The sequence below is a fragment of the Euprymna scolopes genome, chromosome 7 (genome assembly GCF_053919585.1).
Source record: "Euprymna scolopes isolate OS-2025 chromosome 7, ASM5391958v1, whole genome shotgun sequence".
Lineage (NCBI taxonomy): Eukaryota > Metazoa > Mollusca > Cephalopoda > Sepiida > Sepiolidae > Euprymna > Euprymna scolopes.
Genome location: NC_136488.1, coordinates 40,171,650 through 40,197,528, shown reverse-complemented (window position 1 = coordinate 40,197,528; position 25,879 = coordinate 40,171,650). Strand labels below are relative to the sequence as shown.

The 25,879-nt window shown below is 34.7% G+C and overlaps 1 protein-coding gene across 4 annotated transcripts in view; it reads right to left on the bottom strand.

Annotated features, from left to right (window-relative positions):
- Window positions 1–25,035, bottom strand: part of LOC145279689 (prolyl 4-hydroxylase subunit alpha-1-like) — a 105,403-nt gene extending 80,368 nt beyond the window's left edge. For all 4 annotated transcript variants that reach the window (XM_080130966.1, XM_080130964.1, XM_080130965.1 and 1 more), the window contains exon 1: window positions 23,610–25,035. In XM_080130966.1, the coding sequence (XP_079987092.1) occupies window positions 23,610–23,779 (170 nt within the window). In that variant the 5' untranslated portion in view covers window positions 23,780–25,035. The remainder of the gene's footprint in view (window positions 1–23,609) is intronic.
- Window positions 25,036–25,879: the final 844 nt, after the last annotated feature.

Sequence of the window (25,879 nt, the reverse complement as noted above, 5' to 3'; positions counted from 1 at the left end):
CTGAAGAAGGTTGGAAGTTACATCGACTGAAACATTGTGAAAATAGCACTTCAGATGAGAACAGTAGTCCGAAGAATCCAAATAATATGAATAATGAATCATCATCTCAAAATTTCAGAAGCGTAAACTAGCCATCCCATTCATTGTAAACAAATATAGTAATTTGAGTATTAAGAGAAATTAGAAATGGTCAACAGTTTAACTAATATATGACGTTTTATTAATAGAAATTAAAAAATAAAATAAAACCATGGTGAATATACTGTCAACAACTTTATTTATGATTTATATTATAGTCAATAGCATAGTTTATGTAAAAGACACCAATAAAAGTGTTAGGTCATTTGTGTATGGGTAGGATTTGTTTCAGTTGATTGTATTCTTGCAATATGCGTCATATGTATTAAACAATGAGCACCTATTACATTTCTGAAATGTATTGTCATAGAAAATGTATTAAAATTAACAGTAAAAACAATGTTCAAGTCAACATGTGCGTCTATTTAAATATTTCTGACACCGATGTCGATTTTATAAGTGATTGATTCTTTCCAAATCAAATACAATCGTCCGATATCTCGTGTTGTCTTTTAACAACCTTACTTTTAATTCCCAAGTCTAAAGCCAAGAGAACATTTAAATTATTATTATTACACCTAAAACTTATATAATACTAGCTGGGTTACCCGGCATTGCCCGGAGTAAAATTGTGACATAACTCATAGTCTTTTCTTTTCCCCCTCTCCTCGTTTTCTTCTTCACTTAACCTCTTTCCTCTCTTTCTCCCTGGACATACATACACATACACGATTAAAGGAAAATGTAAGGGAAATAACTCTGTGCAAAAAAATCTTAGTTATTTCCCTTTACATAATAACATTAAAAGATGTGTGTATGTCTTGATAACATCTATTATATAAAAGCGAAAATGTGTGTGTGGTGTGTGCGATTTTTTTGTATGTCCGGCAAAGGGTTTTTTGTAGGGGGGGGGGGGGGCGTTCGGGGGGTTACCACAACTTAGAACTTTTTATATACTCCCTAGATTATAATATCTCTGATTTACAAAAGGAGGTCGTCTCTATCTTATATGTGAGCGACTTTTACATGCTATTTTTGTGCTATTTCTTACTCTTGCCTGTTTCTTTGGCTTTTCCGTATAAAAGCGAAACTAAAAATCGAAAGCAAAATGTGTTTTTGGCACGTCCAGAAGCAATGAGCTTTGAGCAATGCGGGGAAAACCCGTCATATTAGACAATTGCTATTCATTTGGGCACTCCCCTTTTTGTGGAAAGCTGGTTTTCCCAAACATCTTGGGGAAACAAACAAATACGCAGAAAGTGTAAAGCTTAACTGGCTTTGCATGATTTCATTTCTCTATGGCATGATGCGTGACGTAGAAAAGCAGACGTTTTTTAAGCTTTTAATTTCAACCATTCTCACTTCCTCTGCCTTCTTAGCGTGGCGGTAACGTATCATGTTTTCTTCTTCAACTTCGCCTCAAGGCTTCAGGTTCGAGTCTACCTGCCTACCAAAACTTTTTTTTTTCCCCATACACACACATCGACAAAGACCCGGGCAACGCCGGGCACCCCCAGCTAGTCTAATATATTAAAGGCAAAATGTGTGTGTGAGGGGGTTTGTATGTCGCACAAAAACTTTCGACAGAGGCAGTGGATCCTGATGAGATTGGTATCATTTTAAAGCTCCATCCTTCGAATGACGAATATCGGTAAATTGGCCAAAAGCATTCATTCCTTCACTCTCAACTGAGCAATTTTCTACAAAGAAGGATTGCTTTTTTTTGCCGACATTATAACAAATCATCGTCTTCTTTTCGATTGACTATGCTTAATTTCAACGTTCTGAACTTCCGGGTGGGCTATGGAGACATCGGCTAAGTAGTCACTTTTTTTTTGTTTTTGTTTTTTTGTTTATTCTGTTTCGCGTTATGGGATTGAGCCTGCCTACTACCACTTTTTTTTTGTTCTGTTTTTTAAAGATCTCTGCCTACTATTGTTTTTATTTCCCTCCCCCGCTCCTAGCACTTTTTTACACCCCCATCCCTGAGGTTCCTTACTACACCACCTACACAGACCCCCCCGCTACTGTTGCTTCAACCCCTTCTCCCCCCCCCCCCCCCGCCTCGGGGTACGTACTACACCACCTAAACACCCAGGCAATACCAGCCACCCCCACTAGTCTATCATATAAAAGGCAAAATGGGTGACCGCATTTTTGTATGTCCACGAAAGGCTTTTTTCGCCAAGCTTCTTGCATAGGTCACTATTTTGGAGAAGTTTCCTTATACTCCCTAGATTATAATATCTCTGATTCGAAAACGGATGTTGTCTCTATCTTTTATTTGATCAAGTTTTGAAAAAATACCTGGTTCCCGGTGTTTGTCTTCTATATATATTTAAAAGCGAAAATGTGTGTACGTATGTTCGCTTTTTGTGTATGTCCAAGAAAGGCTTTTTTCAGAGAAGCGCTCGGTCGGCTCACAACTTCTTAAAACTTTTTATATCACATATAAATCATAATATCTCCGAGTTAACAACGGAGCTCGCCTGTCTATTTAATTTGCTCGACTTCGGGAAGATAAATATTCAACAGTTTTCGCTCGCTGCATGTGGATTAGGCTTTTTCCTATAATAAAAGCAACACTAATTCTGGCGGTATTTTTCCGGTTGCCATCGCCGGAAATGTCTGAAAGCAATCAGCTTTGATCAATGTGGAAATATTTTCCTTATATCAGACAATTGCTATTCAATTTGGACAAGGGGAGCTGCCCCCCCCCAACATCTTGGGAAAATAAAAATAAAAACCTAGCAGTTAAAATTGACCTCATTAAGTCATTAAAACGTGCACCTGCAAATTCTAAGTAATGAAATAAATTCAAACGTGTTTCCGTTAGTATGTCGCGGTGGCCCAATGGTTAAGGTCGCACATTTTTTTTTTTTTTTTTTTCACACTTTAATTTCCAACTTTGCCTTAAGGTTTCAGGTTTGATCCTCATACTCACCTACCAAAACTTTTTTTTTTATTTTACCCCCCCCCCCCCCCCCGGAGTTTTGATTTACCTCCAAACACTCGGGCAACGCCAGGTACCTCCCGCTAGTTCTCTTATAAAAGTAAAACTAATTGAACCAAAGTCAAATAATCTAAGCAAGGTCAACGCCTTCTGGCCGGGACGTCTTGAAGGTAATCGGCTTAAATAAAACCAGCAGAAAGTGGGAAGCTTACCTGGCCTTCAGCCAGCTATAAAAGCAACTTTCATTTCTGCACCTGCTTGATTCTTAACTTAAAACTCATTCACTTAACTATCCATTTCTGCAAGTCAACTTTTTGATTGACATCACTAATTTGAACACTTTTCACTTCCTGTCGCGTCATAGCATAGCGATAACTTTCTTGTCCTTTGCATCACGGGTTCGAGCCTACCTGCCTACTACCACTTTTTTTTGTGCTAAACACACACCTCCAAACACCCAGTCAACGTCGGGAACACCCGCTAATCTAATCTATATATATATATATATATAAAAGGCAAATGCGGCGTGCTCACTTTTGTATATTCAAGAAAGGCTTTTTTCGCCGGGCTTCTCAGGTGGGGGGAGGGGGGTTACTATGTCTTAGAACTTTTATATACCCCCTAGATCATAATATGTATGATTTGCGAACACACATCGCGTCTAGATTTATTTACGTCAACTTTTATAAAATTCTTGCTATTTCGGCTTCTCACGTGTTCGTTCGGCTTTTTCGTATAAAAGCGAAACTGATCTGAAGCGAAGGTGCAGTTCCCGGCAATCACGCTGGGAATGTCCAGAAAGTAATCAGCTTTTGATCAATGCAGGGGAAACCCCTTATATCAGACAATAGCTATTCAATTTGGGCAATCCCCTTTTTATGTGGAGCTGGTCTCCCCCTCCCCCACCAACCAGCATCTTGGGAACAAAACCAACCAAAGTTGGGTAAATAGACACAAAAAAACTGCCTCACAGTAAAAATTAACTGCAGTATTTCTATTTGACCTCATTAAAATTGCATACCAGTCAATTCAATTCCGTTTTTAATGCTGTTTCAGTTACTTTTCCTTGCTGACCGAGCAGGTAAATATGGCCCCACCACCGTAGCTCTTTATACAATATGCTTAGTTTTTGGTGAATGAAAGTAAACACAAAGAAAGAAAATAAAGAACTTTCATAACTTGAATCACATAGGAATTTTTCACACACACACACACACACACACACACACACACACACACACACACACACACACACACACAACCTAATTTTTTCTTGGTTGTTTGATTTTATTTCTACTACCAGTAAGTTCTCTTATAGCTGTATCGTCCAATGATCCATACTGATGCCACAATGCCACATGCTGAACAGATGAAAGTGCTTCCAGAAGTAGAGGTAGATATTTTTCATGATGCTTATGCCATCGGGGTCATTAATCTAGGGGGGGATAACTAACACTGACTAAGCAAAAATAAGCAAATAAATAAATAAATTTTGCAAGAGACAATTCAGGACGCTAAATAATCAATCGAACAATTAAACAATTAAAAAAAAAAAAAAAAAAAAAAAAAAGACCCTGTCTCTAAAAGCACCGAATTAGGTTGATTCTGGAAATTGCTGAAGCAGTTTAAGAAAAAACTGTTTTTCACAATATCAACAAATTCATTTATATTTTGTTTAGAAATTATAAGCCTATTTAACCCCACCCCCCAATAATTTAGAGTCCCACTAAGATTACGTATGTCCCAGTCGCGTTTCTTCACATGGCAAGTAGAAACAAGATAACCAGCACTATTTCCCAACCCTAACTCTAACCTCTTCCACAACTGCTGGTTTTTTTAATCAATTAAAAAATCGCCTATTTTATACTACCAACTTAAAAAAATGAAAAAAACAAAAAAATGATAAAAAAACAAAAAAACAAACAAATACAAAATAGTTTCTGGTGTGAAGAAAAGATTTTATCTTTATTCTAAACATTTTTTACATGAAAATTTTGCCACCCCTGCTACACGGTAGCAATGATGGCACTCAAATTTTCCTGGAAAATAGCCAGAGATTGTATTTTTATACAACAAAAACTACCAAGTTAGAATTATAGTCTTTGCATGATAAGATGATGGTAACATTGTTTTTTGTAGTTCCTGTGATGTGTACACTTGGCAATTTAAAAGCAATCTGCCGTTTATACATGTTTTGGCAATTCTACAGAATTGAGACAAAATTTTGTAGTCGATAAATGGAGTTTTCAAATAAAAAACAATGGTTTTTAACTGATTTTTTTTTTTTTTAATTCTAATAAGTTACACTGGTAGCTTCCAAATTATGCAGTCGAAATTACTGAAACTTTAATCGCGTTAGCAGGTGAAAAATTGCCGCCATCTTATTTCAATCAAAACGGAAAATTATCTCCCTTTTGAACTCTCCTGTCTCTTACGATCGTTTTCATCAAATTCTATTTTTTATTTTCTTTAATAAATAATTTTCTACCTCATCGATTTTCGTAATTTTTGGATATAATCATCTTAAAAATACGAGGAATACGTAGATATCATTGTTTTCATGTGAAATTCTGTATTACGATTTCCGAAATTTTGTCCCGATAGTATAGAAGCGCCCATGTTCTATAACATGTATTATTCTCTGAAAAACACTTTGATTCTAGTTATCATTTTTGTGTTGACTCATTTTTTTTTCTATTTTATAATATTCAGTGTTCACATAAAAACTTCGTTAAATATAATCTTCATTATAAATATTCTATACAGTTTCTTTCTCTTTAAAAAGTTAATTAAAAAAAATTTTTTTTTTACTTTTTCTTATCAGTTTGTTCAAGCTGGGGATGGAGCATCCTACCGAATGCCAAATATTCACTCACTCACTCAGATATCCAACTGAGAGATCTTTTTAAGATTCTGGTCGTCCTTTTAAATTCATACAGTAAGTATCGAAAATCAAAAAAAATCTGATAATTTTTACAGAGGAATGTTTTACGTTACACCGGTCAATAAAATCTCAGCAAACCATTTCTTCTTTTAAAAAAAAGAGTTTTATTATAATCTAAAGATAAAGCTTAGTGGTAGAGCATTCGACTACAGATCGAACGATCCCCTGTTCAAACCCAGATGTACCTCACCATTTTATTTAAATCTTATTAATGAGTTCAATTTACGATAAGAGATACCATTTAAAATCGCTGTAAATCATTTCTTCATTTTGATATTTTAAAACTAAACATTAATCAGAAGTGACTTTTTCAGAGTATTCATCATCAAGTCCTAATATCAGCTGAAGTGATATTGTAAACAAACACAGACAGAATTTGATGAATGACACAATCATTATTTTTTTTATTTTTGTGAATTAGTCCAGCGGACAAATTATTCCTAGTTTTATATAATAATCAATAGAGGATTGATTCTATAATATATACGCAATCTGCATAAATTAAAATATGATACGTGTATTGTATGACCGAACAACGCCGGATTGCCAGCAAGTAAATTAATAGAATTGTGTAAGTTTCAAATTTATACAATTAAATATCAAAGAATTTAAATAAAGACAAAAATTGTAGTTGGAGATGCTTGTTAGACATTATACAAGTTTTTATCAGATGAGTGTCACCTGATTTCAAGACAATAGCATTGAACAGATTACTGAGTGGAACAGTCTTTCATTGTAATGATTCTTTTCAAATGATGACCTACAATCTGTAGTTGAATGGGGACAAAAATGGATGGTCACATTCAATGCTGCCAAGACTAAACTGGTTTCCTTTAATAATTACAAGAAACCTTCTCTGCCACCAATAGCAATGGCCAGTGACTCCCTGTCTGAGAGTACATCTTTCAAACTGCTTGGCCTAACGTTCACAGGAAACAGGAGTTGGAACAATTATATTGAAAGCCTTGCCAGGGCCGCTGCGAAGAAGGTAGGCTCTCTACAGTGCTAGAAAACTACTAACACCCGAAAGTATCCTGTACCTCTACAAGGCCACCATTTGCCCATATATGGAGTATTGCTATCACATTTGGGCTGGCGCATCTGCTACTAGTCTCTCACTCCTGGACAGGGTTCAAAAGAGAGTCGCAAATCTGATGGGCCCTGAACTTGCATCTAAGCTTCAGCCTCTGTCCCATCGACACAATGTTGCATCCCTCTGCCTGTTCTACAAGTATTTTAATGGTGAATGCTCTGGCGAACTGCAGACACTTGTGCCCCCACGACGTAGACACCCTCGACAAACGCGACAGGCAGTTAAATCCCACCCCCACACAGTAGAGATCCCTAGATGTAAAAGATCTTTCTACTCCAGTAGTTTCTTCTCCAGAACCGCTAAACTCTGGAATTCCATTCCAGGCCACTGCTTCCCCAACTGTACTGACATGCAGAAGTTCAAGTATAACGTGAACCGACATCTTGCTGCCCAAATCCCAACATAGTACGCCAGTAGTTGTTGCCCCTGATAGTAGCCCCCTACACCAGAGTGGCAATGTGGCTTGTTTGGGGTGAAAATGTAATAAAAAAAAAAAAAAAAAAAGAGATTAACTGTTGATGTTGTTCTGAACTGCAAAAATGACAAGATTTATTGCAAAATCGACAGGCTAAGTGGGCAAGAACACAACATCCTGCTAAGTTTTGACTTTAGTGTGAAAGAAAATGCAAAAACAAAACTGATGAAAAAAAAAATCAATTTATTACAAGACTCTGAAATACCAGGTATTGGCATTGCTTAAAGCAAGCTACCCGGAGGGTAATTACGTATGGACATAGATGAAGCTTCAGACAATGTAACTAGAAAAATACAAGATTTCTGCAAATCAAACTTCAGCAATTTTGGAGAATGTTTACGGTCGCATTCTAGTCCAGATCCAAATCCTGTGGACTGTGATTCAGGGCGTTTTAGAACATACTGCAAATACAACATCACACGACAACGTCAACTATATTAAAGATACTATTATTTACTTATATATATATATATATATATATATATATATATATAAGTAAATGGTAGTTTGCTTGAAGCATTGCTGGTAAAGAAATATATGAAAGTTTTAAAAAGCCAAGAACAATGCGGAAAAGACCGGAGCCACAAGAGGAAAGAAAGGAAAAACAAACAAACAAATAGACGAGTATGTTTGAAGCACTTCTCTACTCAGACATACATGCCTATTTGTTTATTTGTATTTCCTTTCTTTCCTCTTGTGGCTCCGGTCTTTTCCGCATTGTTCTTGGCTATTTAAAACTTCCATATATATATATATATATATATATATATATATATTAAAGAAGAATCAGAAAAGTTGTCTCTGGAATATTTGAGGAAGACTTGTGCAAGTTTCAGGAAATGTGTAAGTTATTGAGGGGGGAGGAAAGAACACATAGAATAGAAACATTTTTTTTATGTAAATTTTCTTGTGGCCAATAAATTTTCATGACTTTCGAGAAACTAATTTCTCAGTCTTTCACTTCCTCAAAATATTGGAAATTTTGCTTCCCTACCCCGTGTATCTCAAACTTCATTGTTCGCAATCCTCTCATGGTATTGTTCATCAACAACTGATAATATCATTAATCCTTATTCTTGAATGGCTTTTGGCCTTGGTAAGTGGTTAATCATTAATAATAAAAAACAAAAAAAAAAGAACATGAGAACTCTACAAACTTGTATTGGCGGCCATTAAATGCTGAGCTTTTATTGTCTATAGAATTTTATTATTGTTTCTAGTATTTTCTGAGCTTTGATAATTTTAAAATTTTTTTTATGAAAATCGCTCCAAACAGCTACTTGATGTAAAGCGTTAAAAAGAATAAAAAATGATTGTCACAAAGACAGGAAATGCTTATTGGCCTTAGTCTTGAAAAGAGCAAGGCTATGTCTAGGAAGAAAACAGTCAACATAAAGAAATAAAATATTGCACAGTTTTCATTGCTCTACTGTCAATGTAAACAAGTGGATTTAGTGCATGATCAAAGTTTGTATAAAGATTAAATCTATTTTATTTGTGTTGAATGTTCGGCTAAATTATTTATTTTTCTTTTTGCTCACGTTCACTCCAACAAGACATATCGCTACTTGGACAGAAGGGGCTACTATTTGGGACCATGCCTAGAAAAGATTAACAAGATGTTGGTTTACATTTCATTTAAACTTATGTATATCAGTACAGCTAGGGAAGCAGGTAGCAGGAAGAGAATTCCAAAGTTTAGCTGTTTGAGGAAAGAAACTATTAGAGTAGAAAGCTTTCTGGCATTTAGGGATCTCAATAGTGAAGGGGTGTGATTTTGTTGCTAAGCAGGATATGTACGTTGAAAGGGCACAAGTGCAATGAGTTCATCAGAGCACATTCCATTAAAATACTTGTAAAACGGGCACAGGAATGCAATATAGTGGGGGATGCCCTTTTCTTTACCCTGCAACCTCTCTCCCACAGAAGAGACGTTGCGAGCCTATCCTTGTTTTATCGTTATTTCCATGGCAGGTGCTCGTCTGAACTCCAATCTCTGGTCCCCCCTTGCCAATCTTTCACAAAAAACACCCGTCTAGCCGAATCCACTGTGAAAAATTTCCCCCACTCTTTATCTGTGCCTAAATCAAAACGTGGATTCCATGAACAAAGCTTCTTTCTTAGAACTGCACACCTGTAGAACTCTGTTCCGTCTGCCTGCTTCCCACCGGACTACAACTTGGATGTCTTCAAGTCCAATGTTAACAAATTCCCAATGAACCGCCCCCTTAAGTAAACACTTCATCAAATCTCCACACTAATGTAATGTACTTGCAATAACCCTCATCCCTGAGTGGCTTCCGGGCCTTCATAAGTGGTGATCACTGTGTAAAAAAAAAAAAAAAAAAAAAAAAAAAAAGGACAGGAGTTGGAACTTGGTTAATAAAGTGAGATCTATTAGACTGAAGACTCATTTTGGACGCTATCCAAGAGGGAGAGACCTAATGGTAGATGCACCATCCCAGATGTGGCAACAATACTCCATTTACATCTAAAAAAACTTACCATAATTTGCATATCTGAGACAGAATGACAAGCAAGTATATAATTGTTTAGAAAAAAATTGATTAAAGAAAATATCATTTTCAGTCTAAAAAAAAGTCTACATGATTTTATGAATTGGATGCCAACACCTTAAAGGTCTTTGAGTGTTATAAGATTGAAAAAAAAATATATTATACAGAAAGAAATTATTCGTATTCTAGCCGAATGTATTCTTGGAGAAAAATCTGTTATTATTTACACTGGTTCAACACATACCATCATTCAAAATAGATGTTAAACTGGGTGCTTATGCAGTTTACAGACCATGCTATTTTTTTTTTAGATTGGATTTTTAAGTTAAATTCAATTTTTACTATACCTTTTGTTTATTAAATTACTAAGTGAAATTATAGAAGAATTAAAATGCCTTTCCTATTCTCCATGTTAAGAATAGCTTTCTAAATATTTCAGAAACTGTACAAGTACCTTAAACTGATGATGATGACTAACTGAAAAATAATTTTTTGCATTCATTACTACCAACTTTTCTCCATCTTCTCTTGTTCCCATTCTTTGTTTCACCATACTACAGCGTTTTTGTTTTGTTTTGTTTTTTTTTTTGCATTAATTCAGTCAAATAACATTTTTAGTTTTAATTCTTTCAAGATGTGTGACTCTAAGACTGACATTTTAAGGCAACCAGATTCTTTGTTTACTATCTATAAACTAGTTTTGGCTAATCGGATTCTTCCAGTCTTTGTCATGGGAAAAATATTTGATTATCAAATATTTCCAGAGATTGGTGATGGTCCTACAAATAAACCAGTCAATTTAGTACGATAGCATGACCTGCAAACTTTGCATGACGATTAGTGATGGGAAGATTCTGATACAATTACCAATTCCATACTAAATTCCTGATTCTGATACAATTATCAATTCTGATTCTTTATGAATCTCTAAATATTTAACAGAGTTATTTATTTCCGATTACCATAAAATCATAGGTTAAGTATGCAGATATTTTCTCAAGTGTAAAAATACATTTGTTGAAGATGATCTACAGGTTTTAGTTTTACTGGTTAAGTTAAAATCGATAAATATTTATTTCATCATTACTGCCAACAGTAGATTTTGCTTTAAACAAAATCAAATAAAAAAAAAAACAATTAAAAGAATCATTTTTAGCATTGGATAATCGGTACAAATTTTTCTGATTCCGATACCCTCAAAAGTTCTGGTATTTTTCTGATTCCTATTAATCGTCCCAATGCTAATGAAGATGAATATCAAGACTATACTACTGCAAAACTATTCTCGTATCTATGAAACAAAATAGAAAAAGTTTGTGACACCTGATGTTTCCACTCCAGATTTGCTCATTGCACGTGACCAATTAACAGCCCAGTGACTTTGTCTGGATAAAAACGGTGAATGATTATCTAGCAGGTTTATGATTTGGTCTCCTTGTTGTAGATTAGCAGATAATCTGTGCATATGTATCTGAACTTGCGATGAGATGATTCCAATATTTTTCTCAATTTTGATGCAATTACTTATTCTATACTAAATTTTTGATTCTGATTCTAAAATCACCTTAAAAAAAAAGCATGATTTCATTGTTTTTCTAAGTGCTGATATAGCAGACAATGTTCATCTACTTTTAAATGCAGATATAATTTTCTTTTGAATTTGACAAACTTCATGTTTTCACTTTATCTGTTATATCCAAGATTAAAAAAAAAAAACTCTTGATATTTTTATCTACATTTTTTACATAGGTCATTTTTCCCCCTATTTTTTTTTATAGAAATTGCTCCATACAAGGCATAAAGCCACTTGATGCAAGTAGCTAAAAAATAATTACTTCAAGGTCAAAAACTTGTCAACGATAAGTGTTAGAAAACAACAATTCATTTATCCACTTGTGCCATTTTTTATCTGTATCATTTGTACCATGCCATTTCTTCTAGTGCCATTTTACTCAAATTCTTTATTATAATCTATAAATGTTTGTTTTACTGGTAGATTTAAAATCAATAAATATTATTTTATCATTAATATTAGTGATATAAAATTAAGTTTTAAACAAATAAATTTAAAATATCGTTTGCGGAATTGGAAATTAGGCGCAGATTTTTCCAGTACCTATTCCGGAGTTGATTCGAATTAATTGTGCGAACACTAATCTGAACTACCATAGTGCATCAAACTCCTTCTCCAAGAAATGTCCAAAATGGATGCCTTGTTGTTTCAAGTTGAAATAACTAGTAATTCAGACGTGAAATATTATGGCTAAAGAACTCAAACGTTTGATAAAAAAATAAATGGCTGCCCCTTCGCCCAACAAAACTTGTTTTCCTTAATGACTGTGATTCAAAATCACAAGCGAAAATATGAATGTTGGAAAGAAAGTGAGAATTATTGCCATTAGAGGCATATCTTCAGGTTTGCATTGACAACTAATAGTGGTCGTATCAAAGAGGAATGGTAAAAGATACATTAGCCAAGTGGAGGCCCAAACATTCTAATCGTTAACAGGAGAATATGGACTCTGCCAATTGACACTTGTGAGATTGGAATCAAACAATCTATAAACTGATGAGAGGGCCACAAAAATTGTTCGGAGCGATGAGGAAAGGGGAGGTTTGTGCTGCTGCTATAAATGAGATGTTTCATCCTTAGATAAGGCAAATAGACTAATTTGTAAGACAAGTTTAGTCTATCTTTTTTCTTTTTTACAAGGAAGTCACCACTTATCAAGACCCAAAGGCCATTCGAGGATAAGGGTTAATGAAGGTGGTAGTTTAGTAATCGTTAATGTTGTAGATTGGATAGCATTTGGATTATTAAAGGGGACGGCTCACAAAGAACTTGTTTACATTGGACTTAAAGGCTACCATGGATTGGAGCTCAGACGAGCACTTACAACCAAAGCAGTTGTAAAGTCATAAATAAAACCGTGTGTTGAATGGCAGTCTATTAATCTGGCATTGGCATGCGAGAAGAGCAGAAAACTGGGTGTGCACAAAAGTTGGAGCAGGTTTGTAATGGATATCGCCCACTATGGCTCCTTCTTAACTTGTATCAAATGTGGAACCTTCTGATTAATGATAAGTTCGCTCATCTGATACGATGTCATGATTAGTGTGATTTATCAGTTGGAAGCTGTTAATTGTGAGTGGGGTCTGCTGAATAGAATTGTAACTGAAAAACGACACTGTCTTTAATTGCAAGAACTTCAGAATATTCCCGAAACACTGCATGATCACGCTGACAAACCAGTTCCCATTAGATGTCAAAAGTTAAGCATTGCTAAGCCTGATCAGTATTCAAAATGGGTGACCATTTGGGAAAATCATGTGTTCTCCGCTTATCTTGGCATTGTTTCCAGTCGTCCTGGATTTCTCCTTGCCACTGGAATCAGACAGTGCCAACGTAGGAGAGGTGTGATTGGGATTGCGTAACCCTTACTTCACAATCACACACACAGGTGAAACTCTTGCAGGTGCATCTAGTTTCTCTCAAGATGGAACCCATTATTTGTTAAATGTCTAAAATTATCAAGAAAGTCAAAGGTGTCTTGGTATAACCCAGCAAAACTTTTGTTAGCTGCTCGGCAGGCATTTATTTAAAACTGTATACAGCTATAATGCGACCACACAGAATGTGTATTATCCGCTTGGAAGCTCCTTTTCGCTCAGAATATTACTTGGAAACCGGTTAGAGATGTGCAAGCCAGTAAATAGTTCGCCCCTCCCTCTCCTACCATCAGAAACCTACTTTGCTCTTCTGAGCTTGGATTCATCAACGGATACAGTGTCTAGTAACCGGGCCAAGATCAGTGTAGTATCTGTTCTGAAACTACACGTCACCTTTTCTGACCTCGATCAGTGGAGGAGAAATCTTTATAGACTGAGGCAATTTTTTAGTTCTTATCCATAGTGCCCCTTTGGGAGGGGGGGGAGCTGGATTTTCCTCACATTAAAAGCCGACCTTGTGTTTAGCTCTACCCTCGTGGAGAGGCAAGTAAGTAGGAACTTAGTAAACACTTGTAACCATCTCGCCAACAACAGCCCACAATAGCTTTTTGATTTGCACGTGTTGAACATACATAGACATACCTACAAAGCCAGAAAGTAGCACCACTTCCCCATGAAACATTTTGGAAAAATTTATTCACACTTAGAATTACTATAGCATGGAACAAATTTATTGCATCGGTTGTTGGTTCTTGCGCCATACACAGTTCATTTTCCCGATAATCCTACATTACCTTATCTACTATACATACTTTTGATGAGTTGTAGTACACTTGAGTACTGCACACAATGATTTCATCATCATTATTTATTATGTACTCACCAGGAGTTCTCAAACAGATCATCATTAGTAATTACTCACTGACAATAACCGGTAGCATTCTCAAAGTCATCCCAGATTTCCAGCACTCTTCATCTATTTTGATAGAATTTGTAACTGATTTTGCTTTATTGCAACAGTTGCTTACCATTGATTTATCACTGGCAACAACATTGGTTTTCTCTGAGCCTATAAGCTTTCCCAAACTTCCAATACTTTCCACACTCGGAAATGCTCTCCTTTCTTGGTTTTCTATTCTCTTGGATCTGTCATGACCGTTTTGTTTTGTATAAGTCGAGACTGGTGTCATCATATAGTATGTACTTTCTTTTTTTTTTGGGGGGGGGGGTAATGAAATTTCTTGCGGTTTCAGTTAGCTAACTTAACGTTTATTTTGGTTTGAAATAGGCTTTTCATTGCTAAGCTTGCAGATTAAATGGATGCATCTTCATGGATTATATTTTTTTCAATTTTACTCATAAAATTTATGTTTCTAGAAATCTCTGATGTCTATAGAATTATCATGAATAAAAATCTCCTTTCCAAAGAGAAATAACTAGATGTGATTCCCTAATCTCACATTAAAGACATAAAAAAAAATACAGTGCTCATTACCATGATTTTTGTAAAAATTTAAAGAATTGTCAGCCATAAGTATATAATTAAATCTTTCTTCTGGTTGGCTAAAATAAATCTCTTTTCTGATTGGCTAAGATATTTATATGGACAATAATTTTCAGAAATTAAACAGGAGAAAAAACATTTTGTAAAAATACCAGTCCAGTTGTCCTTTATAAAATTGAAAAATGTAATTCTAATATCTAATTCTTAAATATTGTTGTTTTATAATGACATAATTTTTTTTTTTGTTAGTTTTTTTTAAAGAACATATTTAAAAGACAGTTTTAAAGTGATTTTTTTTTTTTTAAAATTAAAAAATAAAATTTTATTCACAACGAGGAGTTGGCTATATTGTGTCTCTGACTCAAAACTGTGGTGGAAGGTTATATCTGAAAACATGAAACAACAACAAAAAAATTATTTCAAGTTATAAATAAAATAAAGTAAGACATATTCCCTTTTTGTGAATGTCAATTTCAATGCAGACGCCACGATAATGTTGTATCCTTTGATCAAAATGAAATACACTTCTCCAGGTAACATGGATAATATATTTTCAGAATATATAAAGGGATGAGGATCTATCTCCCAAACCTCATCAGGAGTTTGTGAACAATCAATTACAACTTTAATTTCCTTCAATTTCACAAAATCTATAACATGAATATATAGATCAAATTTTCTTAAATATTTTAACAGATAACCCCTCCCATGTCCTTATAAATTCATTTTTTAGCACCATTTATTCATTCACTCTTAAAATATTCTTCACCAATAGTTTAAAAAAATCTGATTAGCCAATTCGTTTCAAATATATTGCTTTATTTAAAAAAAATAATAATTTTGGTAGATTTAATTTTTGAAAACTTTCTTGTCAATAAATTTCAATTGTGTGGCAAAATTTTAGAGAGTATTCCATATGTAAAGTATCAAAAAACTAAAGTGGTTGACCATAGTCAAGCGCAAGTAAAAGGTTTATTTTTCATTGGCTACTACAACAAGATGTAGGGAAGGGCGTCATATCTTTCCCCAGGATTACTCACTTAGCCTTGATCTTTCACTTTATAATGCTGAGTGTTTAGTGAGGGCATCAAGTACCATTTCTTGAGTCTTTTGTATGATTCGACCAAAGATTGAAATCTGGTCTCCAAGCTCATAAGCAAAGACTCTAACAACTATGCCAAAAATATAATCTGATCATTGTTGAAAGTCTCCATTACGTCACCTCTCATTTTTCTTTCTAGTAAAGTAGTTTAACCTAAGGATTCTGATATACTTTTTTATAATTGAAATCCCTGATTTCTTTTACTAGTTTAGTTATTTTTCTTCTATTTGTAACACTTTTTTTTTTTTTTTTTTTTTTTACACAGTGATCACCACTTATCAAGGCCCGGAAGCCACTCGGGGATAAGGGTTATTGCAAGTACATTACGTTAGTGAGGAAATTTGCTGAAATGTTTACTTAAGGGGGCGGTTCATTAGGAATTTGTTAACATTGGACTTAAAGACAACCAAGTTGTAGTCCGGAGGGAAGCAGGCAGACGGAACAGAGTTCCACAGGCGTGCAGTTCTAAGAAAGAAGCTTTGTTCATGGAATCTGCGTTTTGATTTAGGCACAGATATAGAGTGGGGGAAATTTTTCACAGTGGATTCAGCTAGACGGGTGTTTTTCGTGAAAAATTGGCGAGGGGGGACCAGAGATTGGAGTTCAGACGAGCATCTGCCATGGAAATAACGATAAAACAAGGACAGGCTCGCAACGTCTCTTCTGTGAGAGAGAGGTTGCAGGGTAGAGAAAAGGGCATCCCCCACTAAGCCACGAAGTCTATTTTGTACTCTGTCAAGGCAGGATAGGCTGTCCTTAGCAGCTCCGGCCCAGATATGGCAACAGTACTCCATCCTTGGACGTACTTGGCTTTTATATAGATAGAGAATTGCATCCGTAGTGAGATATCTTCTGGAGCGGTAGAAGGACCCCACCATCTTTCCAGCGACCTTGGCAACAGACTTGATGTACGTGTTCCATTTCAGATCAGGAGTAAAGGTCAAACCCAGAAGCTTGTCAAAACACGGGGCCTCACCCAGACGAGAGCCATCCATCACAATTGATGCCAGATGGGGATCAGAGCGTTGATGATGTAAGGATAGGAGTTTGGTTTTGGATGCATTAAAGGTAACCAGCCACATCTTCCCCCACTGAACCACGCGCTCAAGATCAGAGGAGAGAGAATCAGAGAGAACTTTGTCATTTACAGCCTTCCACTGAAACATAAGATAAAGTAACAAAATTTAATGGATATTTTTTTTAGATGATTTATTTTATCCATTTATATAGTTTTGTTATATTGCAACTATAATTTATCATTTATGGAAACGCCTCAAGTATGTTCTCAGCCTGCTAAGCCAGCAGAACATCCAATGAAAATCTGATATTTGCATATTGATTTTGAAAAAGGACACATTTTTTATTAATTATTATTATTTGTTGTCATTTATTGAATAAATGTATAAATATATATAGACATATTACTTTAAAAATAGTTTATAATGAAAACGGGTTTAATTCTGATAACCACAAAAGATTTAATCTCAACAGTATAAGGAGTTGTGTGTAAGACTTTGATGGTATGGTCACGTTTAAAGAATGGATTAGTAAAGGTAGAACAGTTTAGGGAGCAGGTTCAGTTTACAATGAAAACATGGGATGAAGTGATAAAAATCGATATGAGGGGAAAGAGGGATAAAGACATGGCCAGAGATAGGTTAGTTTGGAGATCAATTTCTTAAAAGATGCCCAATGCATGTCAGTATATAAAACAGATATCAAACCGATTATCATTATTATCATTATTATTATTATTGACACATTTTGTAAAATGGTGAGAAAATGTTTAGCGATGCCTTTTACAATCTGTGTAAAACTGGCAAAAAAGAAAATAAGTGAAAGATACTTGAGAGTATTGAGTAAGAATTCTTTGCCATTCCTTCAATCCAATCACCTCGTCACTTCCGCTGTGTAAACACTTTACACGTGTACAATATATATATATATAGGGAGAGGAAGAATGCACACATGGCCAATTTTGGTTGGCACAAAATAAATCATTTGGTTTTTCGATTTTTTTCACCTCACTAATTTTCTTAAAGTTGATAATAAATAAAATGAAAAACAATTCTCTAAGGCATATATATATATATATATATATATATATATATATATATATATATATATATATATATATATATATATATATATATATATATATATATTACTTTAAGAAATCTATCTACATCTTCCTCCCTCTTTCTCTCCTATAAATAATGACGTGGATTTCTTAAGAAAAGCGACCGGCTGATGTAGAGAGAGAAAAAAAAAAAAAAAAAAATCTGCCAACTTAGCATTTCTTTCTTTTGAGGCTGGAGGAAGGGACGAAGTTGGTGGGATGAGGCTTAACACTTTCTCTACAGAAATTTCGAAGATTCCAGAAAAGAGAGTTTCATGTTTAGCACAAAAAAAAAAAAAAAAAGCACTTTTCTTTTGGTCAAGTTTTGAAGTGAAGTCTACCATTTTTGATATGGTCTTCATTTTAAGTTCACCTTACAATTAGATGATTTCAAACATTGTTTTCAATGCAGTGTAGGTTGAGTGCAAATTTCTATTCCGTTTATTGACCTTCTTTACTTGCCTCCTTATGAGAGTAGAATTAGACACAATGTTGATTTTTTAATGTGGAGAAAATTCGTCTTCCTCCAAAAGAGACACTCTGAATTGATACCAAAAAAGCAAAATTCACCTTATCTTTCAGTTCTCCTTGATTGACTGGAGACAGAAGAGATCAAGTGCAATATGAAAAATAAGACTCTACTTTGCTGCTTGCAAAAAAGCTAAGGAAGTTGTCAACATCGACATGACTTTAGTTTTGAAAATCCCATGTTATTTAGACAGGGACAAAAATTTAGTTTTAGAATTGATGATATTTTAAGTAAAGTGGCTCCTTTTACATTTTTTTTTTAACTGTTGTTCACTCTAAACCAGGCAAATTGCCACTTGGATGTAAGGTACTACTATTTGGTATCATGTTTACAGGGGCACTATGTAAGGAGTTAAGAAGCACAATGTTTGTTCACATTATATTTAAATTTCTACAGGTTAGTACAGTCAGGAAAGCAGGAAACAGGAAGGGACTTCCAAAGTGTAGCAGTCCGAGGGAAGAAATTATTATAGTAGAAGGCTTTCTGGCATCTACCAACCTCTACAGTAAAGGGGTGAGATTTTGCTGCTTGACAGGTTAGTCGGGAGTATGTACATCGAGGAGATGCAAGTGCAATGAGTTCATTCCATTAAATTACTTGTCTTACAAGTACAGAGATGCAACATTGTGGCTATGGGGCAGCATAAATGTGGTATTGTGTTGGCTAGCTAAGAGTAGAATAGACAGAGAATGACCACCAAACACTATACTTTTGATGGCCTTATGTCTAATTTATAAATGAATTATATATTTTTTATTTGAAAACAAATAATTCAAGTATAGTGTATATTCTGCCCTTGGTTAATGGATTAAAATTAAAAAAAAAAAAAAAAAAGAAATTCACTGAGGTATTTTTATTTTTGCCTTATCTAGAGTATCCCTGAGAGTTGGATAATTCCCACCTAAAAGAAAAAAGATCTTGTATCGAACTTTGCCCTCATTTGAAGGCAGGTAAATAGAGACGTTAAAAAATTATTGAAATCGGTATTATTCGTTGTACAATCGATGTCTAATAGCAAACTGACCTGCTTAAAAATATGTAAGCTGAGGAGTATAGGAGTCAAATACCTAAAGCACCTCCTCTACTAATAAATATGATTTTATTTCGAAATTCCATTTATAAGAATTCAAAAATTCAGAATTACTTTTTTAAAATAAGTTTTTTTACCCTCATTTTTTGTCTTTTTTTTCTTTTAAGTTCAAGTTTTTTTGTGTGTGTTTACGAACAGAAATATTAATGAACTAAACCCCAGATACAAAATTAATATTTTTTTCTCTAGAACAATACAAAAAGAAAGAAAAAAACAAAAAAAAACTAGTCCTTTTCTCGCCCCCCCCCCACATGAATTCGATCAAGTGTAAAGGAAACATGTCCTGTCAAATTCATAACAGTTTCCGTATTTTCCTTCTTTGTGAGTGACCACACAAACCTGCATTTGAATTGAAAAAGTTGTTTTCCTTTATTTAGATAATATTTTTTTTGGGGAAAAAAAAATAAATAAAAAACAAACAAACCGTAAATCATAATATTTAAGAATTAAAAACATAAGTTATCGCCCTTTGTCGCATTAAATGTTGGCCGTTTGGTTAGGGACAAAGTGTTGTATCTGTTAGTGTTCTGATGCCATACTTAGTCTATTCTGTCCTCGGTTAATGAAGGAAAAATCTACAAATTTAGGAAATTTTTATTTTTGTTCCAATCGAGAGTGCCCCTTTTGGAGGAGCTGAATTTTCTTCACATTAAAAGCCGACCCTATGTCTAACTTTACCCTCGTAGGGAGACAAAGAAATAGGACCATAAAGAGCCCTTTTTTTCTTTGCAAATAACTTATTGTTAGGGTTAACTTAATCAAAACTAGAATACACAGCTATCATACTGAATTTCAAATAAATTTCTAAGTTCTAATTTCTCGTTATACAGACTTACTATTTAAATCAACATTTGAAAATTTGAAATTGATATCATCGCCACTCGGTGTCTGGCCATAGCAGATCACAACGAATAGTCTAGTTGTAGATTGGTATCGATCTTCAGTTTACAAAGGCCACTAGAATAGGGTTTTACCAGTAGCATCTGGTATTCTTTAATGGTCACTCATCTAAATGTTGGCATGGTTCTACGTCACTTAGATAATCTTACCGGTGGGTCAAAGTGATTCTGGCCGTATTTTTAAATCAACATATTTTCAAATAATCTTCCTGTTCTTATTTGTGATATAAAACTTTTTAAAAATGGCTTAAAATATATTTTTTTTTTTGTGTGTGTGTGTGTGTGTGTGTGTGTGTGTGTGTGTGCGCGCGCGTTTCTTGCTTATGTGTTTCATTTTACTTCAGTTAAAGTTCTCAGAAATCAAGGGGCTCCTTTCCTGAGGTTAACACTTGATCGATGAGATACATAAATATTTAAATATTCCATTAAACTTCTTAAACACTTAGTAAAGAAGTTGAGAACATAATCTTCCTCTCCCGAATTGACCATTTAAATATGTTATAGTATATCTTTCTGTTGGTCTCTTAGTCTTACTGAATTCCTGGTCAAGAATTCATCTAGTCTGGTGGAGTATCCAGCTTCATGCTGTTACTTGAGGTAAAATCACTTGGAGAAGGTGCACCATTCTCCGTAAAAGCCAGTGTTGGTTAGCTATAATGAGATCTTACATATATCCTCATGTCAGGTTGTCCTGACACATCCTTGTACAGATATATATGTGTATGTATGTATGTATGTATGTATGAATTTGGAGAAGCAAATCTCTAATTTAAAAAACCATAAAGCGGAAGACCAGTACCCGCATTAAGCTGGTCTGCAGTTTGTTGCTGGCTATCTTGCTCTTGCTTGTTGCTGGATCTCAACATTTTGAACCGAGAGAGAGACTTAGCTGTCGTACAAAGCTAAGACTCTGTAACATCATATTTGTATAGATACTCCCTCAGACGTTTGGGCTCATGGATTTTAAATGTCTGGGGGAGTGGCACTCGTCTGATAAGACGTTGCAATCATCATGTATGAATAAAAAATCAATACGAAAAATATATAAATGTTTATATCTTTTCTGTATTTATGTGTTGACGTGTAGGAATACAAAGTCTTTTAAAAAAAAAAAACAGAATGTTTCTTTCAAAAGCACATAAATTTCGACAGATCCTTCGATCTTCCTCATTGTGATGTGTGTGTGTGTGTGTGTGTGTGTGTGTGTGTGTGTGTAAGAAGCAAAAAAATTAATTTAGGTCACCAACAACAGGTACTTCTTTTTCTAGATTCCAGTTTTTCAAGTTGGAAATCCGAATTAGTGCATTTAACAAAAATATAAGCTAAACAATAAATATTATCACTACTTGAAAATAAGTAATAATTTATTCATTAAAATATAACATTTTACATTACTTAAATCCTTGCAAGAATTTGCTTAAAATAAAAAAAGAGTTGTTTTTTTTTTCTTTTTTTTTTTTTAAATAATTGACAGAAGTGTCATTCTCAGCATTGTCAAATGTAAACATTACGAATTACACGAGTCGATTTATTCGATTAACAAATGATATTGAATTGAAATCCAATTTATTTGCTAATAGGTCGTTTTGATTTTAATTTAATTAAATTACGTGTTAAACGGAGTTCATTTCAAAAACATTACATTGTTTATGGTGTATAGTCATAAAATAAGAAAAGGAAACATATATGTTTAGACTATCAAATGTATGACAGGGACTTGATATATTTGAAATGGAATCATGGTTGATCAAGCAAAAAAAAGGAAGTGTTTGTTGGTTCAAATAACCAACGAACGACAAATTACAAAACAACCAGCTAAGATCTTGGTGTGTATGTTTATCGCCTGTTCGTAACTTTGGCAAATACACATTGAATTATCATTTTTATTTTGTATAATACTTATTGAAATAATTTTTTTTTTTTTTTAATGACGAACTTCTTATTGCGTAAAACTGAACGCACACTCTAAATTCGTTTAGGATTTTGTTGAACGCGACTTCGATTAAAGGATTAAAATCTCCCTCGCGCGTGTATATGCGTTTCTAGCCCATAACTTAACGTTAATGATTATACATAGACTTTTTATTATACTTTTATTTAATCGAATATTTATTGACAATGAAAGGGTAAAATCTAAACGATTAAAAAAAATACTATTTAAGAAAAATTGTAAACATGGCTAAAAGCGAAGTGGATTATCTGTTGTGTTTGTTACACTTAAATTTTTTCTGACCTCGATCAATGAAATAGAAATACTTCTAGACTGAGCCAATTAAAAAAATGTTTACCAATCCAGCCAGCGCCCCTTTTTTAGGAGCTGGATTTTTCCTAACATTAAAAACTGACTATGTGTCTTCGTGGATAGAGAAGTAAATAGACTATATTTTGAAATTATTTCTCTTTAAACCCTCCAGTCCTCCACCACCTAGCCAACGCCGATTAAACATAGTTAATAACAATAATAATGCGAAACAGAATAATGGGCGACTCGAAGTCCGACAGAACCGGTGTCAAATAATATAATCCCCAGGAATTGATGAAAAATCACGTGAAAAAGTGAAAAGAAAAGGGTACTTATTTGGAATACGGACCGTGCTGAAATAATAACATTATTTAGAAACCCATTCTTAATATGGAAAGGGGATTTCGTTTTACAACTACTCTGTACTTTCACTAACAATTTAATAACCGAAAGATAGTGTAAAAATTGAATTTAACTTGAAAATCCTATCTAAGAAAAAGCACGGTTCACAGTCCGTATTCTGCATAAACAAAGACGAAGTAGCCATGATTTCGAAGGACGCAATAATGAAACGGACGAGAGTAAGGAGTTGCGAAAGGAAAATCTTTCTCTTACCTTTTTAACTCTTTTAATCTCGCTTCTTCTTGGCTAATGTACATTTTTAGTTTTTCTGCAATGTCGTGTTCGGCATGAAGTGCTTGTTGTAAGTCGACCATTGCTGTAAAAAGTTCTGAACGAACGAGTTGCGCCAACAAGGCAAACAAACAAATATTCTGTAACAACATTGTTCTTAAAATCACGATGAATTCCAACACGTTGGTTAGAAATTCAAGAAATTAAAAATTCTTACACGGAGATAAATTCATCCGACGAGTGATGATGGACGGAGTTTAGTTTTGTTTTGTAAAAGAGAAGAAAAAAAAAATCTCTCGCGACAAAAGAGTTGCTTTTTGCGAGGTCTCTTTCTTTTTCTTTTTGTGATAAAAAAAAAAAGAGAAAGAGAAGTCTATTTCGTCCTTATACGATCTGCTCAGTCGCTGCTATTAATAACAACAATGAATAATCAGCGCTTTTTTTCTTTTCTAATGTCCCATTTCTGGAATTGTGAAGAAGAGGGAGAGATCTCTGGGTTAACACTTGTCAACTACTTTTTTCTACTGGTAGAAAAAAGAAGAAAAAGGAAGCGTTTACAAGACAAGAAATGTCAACAGTCGTCCTGCATGCAGAGGAAAAAAAAATTAGTCTTTCTTCGATTCTATTTTGCCAATACAGAAATATTTATTTCCCTTCTTTTGCCGAGCGACGCGCCAGAAAAGAATGGCAACTATTTTTTTTATACCGGATATCAACACAAGAGGAAACTAACCGCGTATATACATGTATTTATATCCCCTGGCCTCGAATTTCTAGTAATATTTGCGTGCGCGTATGTGTGTACTGTATATATGTAAGTGTTGTCGGGCAACCTGAGTTTTAATACTGACTCGAACACCAATAATAATGATAATTTCAAAGAAATTTCTCTGTGCGTTCTTATTTATACAAAATAAAATAATAATGACGGTTCTAGTGCGTAGTGTCCTTTCTTTAAATACAGTTGAAGCAGAACCGAAGGAGAGTGTGTATGTGCGCCAGTGCGTAAGTTTCTGTAGCAGTGTTTATACGATAGATGGCACAGAAGTGGAAGTTTTTTCTACAAAATAAGAAGGAAATAGATTTCTGATTTGGTTAGGTTATGGTTCAGAGAAGAAAAAAAAAAGGAAAAGAAAATAGACTTTTGATGAGTGGGAGGAGACACGAGAGACTTGGATAGTAAAAGAAACGTTAAAACAACATTCACTAAATAGTAATGCGTGAAGAAGGAGGCGGGCGAGAGGATCTCCCAAAGTGGCGGTTGTGGTGGTGGTGGTTTTTCTATAGAGTAAGTATTTCTTGCTAACGTCGACGTTTTCTTGAGAAATACGTGCCGTCAATCGCGCACACACCACATAGTTTGGATGTATGTGCTGCTCTGCTCCGTGGTGGTGGCGGTAGCAGCGGTAGAAAATGCCCCCACCCCGCCAGCGCTACCCGAATAACGTCTACCCCCCCCCCCCCCGAGCTTCTTCGTCTACTACTGTGCCTGGTCTACGATCAGATAGTATTTCACTCTTACGCTCGCGAGGAATACGCCCAAGCCTGTATGCAACTACGAAGAAGGGCTGACAACTTTCAACAGAGGAAAACTCCACTGCAACGAAATGAGGGAGGACACTATAATTCGAAAGGAACTTATTTATGGGTGATTGAGCAATATAACCTTCAAGTATATACACCACGCAGAAATCATAATTGTAAACAATAAAAATCTCATTTCTATTATTAAAAAATTAGCGAGCCAGAATTGACAATTTTATATACAAACTGGCATTCCTCTCGGAGAGAGATGCCATTTCGCATCTTCGTTTCGTGTGACTTCCAATTGCAGACGACATTGTTTCGCATTTCTTTAAGCAATCTTAGTTTTGTCATCTATCGTTCATTTTTCTTTTTTTTTTCTTTTTTTTTTTTTACGCTGGCAAATTAATCAGAATTGATAGCCTATTGGACCTTAGGAGTCATAAAAAATGTTTTGCTTTTGCTCCGTTGGCCATCCTCCTATGCTTTTCCTCCTCCCAGAAAGGGGGAGGGTGCATTCATTCCTTGTTGTTTGAGACGCTTTCACTAGAAAATGCCGCCAGCTGTGAACATGGCTAATTTTTTTTATATACCTGTCCAAAGTGCTCCCATTTTTCTAAATAGGTGGGGGAGCTGGACTTTTTACTGTAAAATTTATCTTGTGTCATGTCATGTATTGTTTTTTTATTTTTTTTTTTATTGTTCTTTAATACTGATGAGTTACCACT